Source organism: Gossypium raimondii, chromosome 3, assembly GCF_025698545.1.
Source record: "Gossypium raimondii isolate GPD5lz chromosome 3, ASM2569854v1, whole genome shotgun sequence".
NCBI classification, from domain to species: domain Eukaryota; kingdom Viridiplantae; phylum Streptophyta; class Magnoliopsida; order Malvales; family Malvaceae; genus Gossypium; species Gossypium raimondii.
Genome location: NC_068567.1, coordinates 56,996,858 through 57,005,166, shown reverse-complemented (window position 1 = coordinate 57,005,166; position 8,309 = coordinate 56,996,858). Strand labels below are relative to the sequence as shown.

Below are 8,309 nucleotides of genomic sequence, written 5' to 3'. Positions count from 1 at the left end.
GTATAAATTTAAGAATAATTATCTATACAGTATGATTATGAATGAATGAAAGAATGGTTTGGAAGAAAGAATGAAAGAATAAAAATAATTATTCACAAAGAATGAAAGAATATTGGCTCAAAAATGATCGTAAAAATATATTTCATTAAAATAACGACGTTCAAACATGAGCCTATTTCACAAAAGAGTTCTTGTTGCCTTTAGGCTGAAAGCAACAAGTGTGTTCTGAATATTACTCTAAGTAAGCTCTAAATACTACAGGGATATCTTCTGTAGTCTAATTATTTAGAACACTCCCAAGTTTATAAGGGCAAATATCTAATGAGGTCCATTTTCAGTTGTCTTTTTCACAAATATCATTGATGTGAACATTTCCCAACTTCTTCATGCATTGCATTCACTCCACTTTCAATCATGATTGGGTAGCAGATTTTCTGCACTAGATAAATCATCCAATTTGACAATGCCCATACTGATAAGCCTTTCAACCACTTCTTTAAAGGCAATGCAATTTTCTATAGAATGTCCTGTAATTCCCGCATGATTATCGCATTGTGCATTCTGTCGTACCATTTGGGGTAAGAAGGTTGTGGGGGTTTTGAGTAGAAAGAAGCTACTACATGCGCATCAAACAGATTCTGATATAACTCCTTATACGTCACCGATATGGGTGTGAACTAGAGTATTTCTCTGTTTGGCCTCGAGTTAGATTCTTGTTTTGAGGGGCCTTGATAGCTAGCTGCTACCGTCCTTGGCTGGCCTACAGTGACTGATTTTGAATACCCTTTATTATACAAGCTCAGGTTGCTCACTTCATTTTCTTTGTGCTTTGGGGTTGATCTTTTGGCACTTTCCCCCACATCTATCTTCCCACTTCTTATGGCATTTTCAATCATCTCGCCAGACATCCTTACATCTGAGAAGCTCATGGTAGCACTTCCTAACATATGGTTAATGAACGGTGCTTTCAGAGTGTTGATGAAAAGTATCGTGGTTTCTTTCTCCAAAAGAGGTCGCTAAACTTGTGTCGCTACCTCTCTCCATCTTTGGGCATATTGTCTGAAGCTCTCACCTGGCTTCTTTTCCATATTCTGTAGTGTAATTCTGTCAGGTGTCATGTCTGTTACATGGCTGTATTGCTTCATAAAAGCCTGTGCCAAGTCCTTCCATGAGTGGATGTCGGCCCGGCTCAATTGGTTGTACTGTCTTGCCGCTAACCTGATCAAACTATCTTGGAAGCAGTGAATCAACAGTGGGTCATTATTGATGTATCCCGTCATCCTTTGATAGAACATAGTGACATGAGCTTCAAGGCAACTAGTTCCGTTATACTTCTCAAACTCCGACATTCTAAATTTGGGAGGGAGCACCAAATCAGGTACCAAGCTCAAATCTTTAGCGTCCATTCCTCGATGGTAATCGGTATTTTCCATGGCTTTAAACTTCTCATCTAGCCATTTACACCGGTCTTTTAGTTGTTTTGGCAGGTCCGCTATTGCCTTTTTCCATTTCTGCTACATTGTCGAGATCAGGAACCACGGGATTGGTAGGATTATCCCGAGGATTAGAACCCAAGCCTATTGGAAAGTTCATCGATGCCGTGGCACCGACTTGGTATTGGGAGCTAATGGTGACAGGTACCCTCTGTGGGTACACCCCTGGTTGCGCCTAGATATTAGTTGGGGCAAAACCTGGAGGATAGGCAGGGTCTTCATGATCATCCCCGGAGTTTACCACAGGGCTCTTTCCCTTATCATGCCTCTTAGCCATTAACTGCTTTAAATGACTCAATAAATCTCTTTGGGATTTTTCCATGTCTTGTTGCATTTTAGCTAGTTTTTCTTGTATCTGATCTTGCATCTCCTTTTGCAATTGTTCCAGTCTTTCTAATCTCTGGTCCATTTCTTTTGTTTTGAGACGGGTACCGTAGTGATATCTAATTGGTAGATTTTTGTTGGTTTCCAGGGTAACTGTCATAATTTTAATTAATTACGATCATTTTGTAAAAATCTAATGCATAGGATGCGATGTAATGCAAATGCATGAAATGAATGCAAAAAGAGACGTTGATTTTTGTTTCAATTCTATTAGAACAACTTTACTAGAAAACAAATCTCTTTACATAAAGCGGATATATATACGGCTTTGCCCTCGTAGGCGGAGACATTTGATCCTCTTCTTTATTCAAGCGTTAAGATAAATCTCACAAACTCCTCAAAAGGAACTTCTCTTCTATCTCTTTTTTGCTTGATCTGGGCCTCGACCCGTTACTCATTCATCATCGTGATGCTCGTTAGCTTCTCTTTAAGAAAGTTCAGCGACTCTCGAATAATCTTTGTCATTTTGAATCCTCGGCCAACGGAGCAATGGTCATGTAGTCCTCCATTAAACTATCATCCTTCTCTTATCACGTTTTCTTGGACTATATTCGGACAACCGTATTGTCATCCACTTTATTAAGAAATTCATTTTCCATGACAAGCTTTTTTATTTAGCAATCAAATTTGAATCAACACCTATTTTTTATGATGAAAATGCAATGCAATCATAACCAAAACAAAACGAAACAGGTTAGTACAAAGCAAAAGCAAGAAAGAATAAATAGAACACCTATTCAAGTGGCCACTAGGGGTTTGAAGTGGTTCTACCTAGGGTAGGCTCTTAGGTTCACTACATACGGTTCGGCTCTAAAGTAAAGGTACCTGAACCAGCAGATTCCTTGATCCTCGCCCATTATAGGCTCATACAGACCGAGTTCGGTTCAGGGGAATACATTTCCCTATGGCAGCATGGAGATGAAAATCTCACGAAGACATAGGTATAGATGTATCCCGAAAGTGATCCACTATCCTGCACGGAGGTGAAAACCTCACGAAGGAGTAGCTTCTCACTCCCACTTAAAAGGGTGTGACCAACGGTTATGCAATGCAATGTGCAGAAAGATACCTAAATTTAAACCAACACAGCAATTATAAACCACAATGATGAAAATTGTAATAAAGACCGATGAAATACAATGAAAGGATCGTACATTTAAACCAAGTTTTCAATTTTTGAAAAAAGACAAAAAAAATCAACTAATGGCTTGACTCTCTTATTTTGGTTCCCCAGTGGAGTCGCCAAGCTGTTGACACCATTTTTTGATGAAACGGGGTCGACTTGGATTTTAAAAATGAAAACGAAAACGAGTGTCGCCACCAATCCTTTTTGATAAGGTGTGATCGGATCACCTTGAAAAGTAGTTGTTTTTAATAAACGATTTGATTTTATTAAAACAACGATTTTGGTCCATAAAATTCAGAAAACGGGTTTGAGAGTTGGTTACGTACGAGGAAGGATTAGCACCCTCGTAACGCCCAAAAATTGGTACCTAGTTGATTAGCTAATGTCTTGATGTCCAGAATTGAAAACTTTGAAGAATTAAAAATACAATCATTGTATTAAAATGTTGAGAATTTTTGGGAAAAGAAGTATATTTCACGTTAATCGAAAAAAGCATCATATTCAGTAAGTTAAGACACAATGTCTCGAATTCCCGATACACGAATGAATGCCAAAATTTACTTATTTAAAAGATATTTAGTTATCTCAGATTTTAGAAAAAATGGATCAGGCCAAGTAAGTTAGGACTTGATCTTTTCTTAACTTCCGAGGTCGTTTAAAGCTTAGGTTTGAAAAAAGACTCGTGTATTTAGATTCACCGTGAAAATCGAAACCCAGTAAGTTAGGGTACGACCTTCTTGAATTTCCAAATGCAAAATACTGCCTTTATTGTTTTTTTAAGAAAAAATCCTCATATCGGGAAAACAACGTGTCATATCCAATGCGTTAGGACACAACGTATTGAATTCCCGATAATGAGCTTTTTGTTATTTTTTTAAAGAGTAATCTCGATTATTTAGGTTCAACGAAGAAAATCGAAACCCAATACGTTAGGGCTCGATTCTCTCGAAGATCCCAAATACCGAGTATTACTTATATTTTTAAAATTTCTTTTTTGAAATCTAAATAAAAATGGGTGTAATGGAATAACAATGATGATGATGTAAGTAAAATAATACAAGCAACAACAAAAGATAAATAAATAAGAAGACAAATATATATATAAAATCAATCACGTATGCACAATAACAAGTAATAAACAAATAAAAATTCTAAAGCATAATAAATAATAATAACGGACGTGTAAATAAATAAATAAATGAAGAAAATAAATAAAAGATATATATGAATTATAACATATAAAAATATAAGTATTTACATATATATGTATATAGATTATAAAATACAAAAATATATGAAATATAAGTATGTACGTTATAAAACGTGTGTATGTACATAAATATATAAAATATGAAAAATATATGTATATATGTATTTTAAAATTATTAAATATAAAAGTTTATGTAAGTATGTATATACACATATATGTATATAGAATTTATAAAAAACACATAAATATGTATATATATTCGTAAAATGTATATCTATATAGATTATAAAATATATAAAATATATGTATGTATGTACATATTAAATATGTTATAAAAAATGTACATATATATTATGAAAATGTATGTATATATATAGATATAAATATAAAAAAAATGATAATAAACGAAAACTGTATTAAAATGAAGTTAAAAATAGAATTGAGAGCCCAAATTAGAAATAAAACGCGAAAGGGACTAAGTTGAAAGAAAAATAAAAAAGATCCAAATTTAAAAAAAATCGGGGCCCAAATGTAACACGCGTCAAAATATAGGGACCAAAATGGAAAATATTCCCGCCCTCCAAAGTACTGCGTTTCAAAATGGACCAGATGGTAAATCAACATAAATTACAGGGAAAATTTAAAAAGGAATAGAACTTGATTGCAAAATTATTTAAAAACGAAATGGCTGATAGCGCAATTAGCCCTTCCGCTAAAAAAAGCGCGGATCTTGGCCTGGAGCGGGTCGGGCAGATCGGGTCGGCCTTAAAACGGCGCCGTTTTGGTGCCTGAGAAGGCTGCCCAAAACGACGTCGTTTGGGAAGCCTATTTAAGCCAACTTTTTTTCAAAACATTTCATTTTCTACTTCTTTTCAAAAAAAATTTCAAAAACACCCTCTCCTTCTCTGACTGCTGCCTAGGATCCGGCCAGAGGATCGGCCGACCATCGCCGCACCGGCCGCCAGTCACCGGTGACGGCGCGTCGTCCGCGGTGGCCAGAAAGTTTGAAAAGGTGCATTTTTCCCCCTTTATATATATATATATATATTGTATATATATGTATATTAAAAGAGAGCAATTAAAAAAATGGATAAAAGGTTTCGAAAAAAGAACAAAAGTAAAAACCTTTGCTTTCGGGACTTTTTTTTTTACTTTTTGTTTGAATCTCCTCTTTTTATTTCTCAAAAACCAGGAAAAAAACAAAAAAAGGATGCACGTTACAATGGTTTCAATAAGTTTTTATACCGATTTCAAAACAAAAAAAATCCCCTCTTTAAAAAATTTGAATGGCTTTATATAGCCTTTTACAATTTTTCTATTATTTGCTTATTGTTGTTGCTTTGTTTACTTGTTTGCAGGTAAGCAGTTGGGAGCAGGTGAGGCCGCGCGGCGCTGGTCAGAGGCGGTAGCAAGTGGGGTGATGGGACGGTGGCAGAAGGCCCTAGGTGCGCCGCATCTAGGGGGGATAGGGTTTCTGTTGTTTCTTTTTTTTTTTTCTGAAAATTGTTTAGTTTGTTGGGCCATTGGGCTTAGGGTTAAATTTGTTTGGGTTGTGTTGTATTGGGTTTTGGGTAGGTTTGCAATGGGCTGAAGGTTAATTGGGCCCAGGTATAAAATTGGGCTGTACAGCAGTAGCTAATGTTTATCAATTGATTTTTTTAAAAAATAATAAATAAATAAATAAAATAAATATATGCATTAAGTCTGAAAATGCCTCGTAATTCCAATACGGTGACGGACACAGATTAGAGGTGTTACACCACTGGCGACGAGACCGCCGGCGAGGTGGAGGCGGCCGCGCGCAGGCTAAGGTTAAGGTTTCTGTTTCTGAAAAGATGTTTAGGCTATTAGGCTTGTAACTTTGGGTTAGAGTTTTTTTTTATTTGGGGCATATTGTAAATGGACTGTTATTTTTTATTGGACTTTAATATTTTGTTTTATTTATTATTATTTTATTTTGGCCAGAATAAAACTGACCTATTACAACAGAGAATAAGAAAAGAGAGAATAACACAATCACATACATTTATTGACGCCTAAATGAAACAAAGGAAGATTCATAAAATAGGAAATTAAATCCCCACCACTATCATTATGCTAAAAAGCTACTAAGCATCAGGATACGCCTCTATGATGGAAACCAATGCAGGGATGTTAATGATTTTGTAGTGAGAAAAGCCTCCTCCTTCCAAGATTTTCTTCCATTCCGCCTCTGTTCTCTCTTTACCACTGTTATGTGCAAACATTACGAGGTCCATCAGAAATCCAATATCATCAAACACTCCACTTCCATCTTCTTTCAAAATTATTTCGACAATTATCACTTTTCCATTCTCTCTTGGTATTGCTTTCTTACAATTCCTTAATATTTTTATGCATTCCTCATCATTCCAATTATGCAATACCCACTGCAAATAAAAAACATACAAAAAATTAATATCTAGTTATTTTCATATAATTAATATTACTTAAAATATGTTGTTAACCATTCTAAATAGTGCTGAAACTTAATTAAAATTCCATGGCATAATATTAATCTTCTATTACTATTAAGTTAATTCTGGTAACCAACAAAAACATATGATTTGCAACCTAAAAGTAATTATCTTAACATTTTCTTCGTTACTTAATTTTTTAATTAAAATCACCCCAAAAAAAAAACCCTTATGGATATAGCATTATATTTTTCCTTTTTATGGAACTTTCCTCACCTTGTGGCCTCCTGTCATGTCTGGTTTTTTTTATTAAAGAAAATTATTTTCTTTATTTAAATCTTTCTAGTAATCGAAATTTGTCCCTGTGAATTTATAATCTCTTACTGTTTAAACAAAATAAATTGGTTTAAACATCATTATAAAAATCATATGATTATCGTTTGCATTTTTTTGAACAATCTCATTATAGGTTCGATTGTATCTGCTATTGTTGATATAATACTTAGAATTACCCATAAGATTAACAAATTATTTCAATTATTATAAATTTTTTTACTGTTTTATGGTCTAAGTTTAATTTTATTCGTGTTGGGAGTAATATTCATGTAAAGCCTTTTTAAAGGTACAAAGATAAAAAATTATGTAGTCTATAATACAAAAATCTCTATGGTATTTTTAATAGAATTCGACTGCTTAGATTTTTATACCTTGAATCGTGTATTTTCACTCTCACAATTACAAGAGATAAAAACAATAATCGTGTCCCCGTAGTTACAATATTTGTAAAAATTTCTTGATGCTATACTCCATGAAAAACGAATTTAAATTCATGATTTAAATAAGTACCTTTATAATGATTGCATCGGTATTTGGAATGGCATGAAACATGTCACCACCAATATGGGAGACCCCATTGTATGCCGGTGCTGTCGAGACGACATGCGGCAAATCAAAGTTAACACCTTTGATGTGTGGATATACTTTGACGATCTCTGATATTAAGCCTCCTGTCCCACCTCCGACATCAACCAACAATCCAATGGAATTGAACCCTTGTTTGTAACCTGACAGGATTGCACTGGTAATGAACTTGGAAGTACAAGCCACGCCATCATTAAAAAGCTTGTTGAAATCAGGATCCCTCGATGCTAAATCCCATATCTCACACCCATGAGCTTTCTTGAAGGCAGTGCCACCTTCTTTCACGCACTGACTAACGTAGTGCCAAGGAGCCATTTGCCATGGATGGTTCTCCATTAGTACCAAGGGCGCCAGGGTTTGCTCCGAGTCATGTAGAAGCCATCTTGATGAGTGAGTTAAGTTGTACAAGGGATCTCCACCGTCTGAAGGAGGGTGGATAGTGAAAATCTTTCTGCGAACAAGCAATCTCATTATGCGAGCAAGGGCGGTGATATCTGTGGAAGTATGGCCGTCACTAATGCATGAAGCTATTTGCGACAAAGTGGCGGCACCACCATTAGAGTGTATTATGTCAGCTATGCGGAGCTGCACGGCAGACGTAAGCGCAATGAAATCTGTGAAGCTGTACAGGTAACGCCATATCTCTGCTTGCCCTTGTAGCTTTGCTTCATCTAATTCTATTCTTTCCATTGCATTCGGCCTTTCTCCTAGATTTTGTGAGATCTCATTTTTCCTAATAA

General features: G+C 35.4%; 1 protein-coding gene across 1 annotated transcript; it reads right to left on the bottom strand.

Moving 5' to 3' along the window:
* Window positions 1-6,120: 6,120 nt before the first annotated feature.
* On the bottom strand, window positions 6,121-8,309 carry LOC105794888 (xanthohumol 4-O-methyltransferase). Its single transcript, XM_012624270.2, has 2 exons — window positions 7,495-8,309; window positions 6,121-6,621 (listed from the first exon to the last, which is right to left on the bottom strand). Exons 1-2 carry the CDS (start codon window positions 8,257-8,259, stop codon window positions 6,322-6,324), a joined length of 1,065 nt encoding a protein of 354 aa, XP_012479724.1. The 5' UTR covers window positions 8,260-8,309; the 3' UTR covers window positions 6,121-6,321.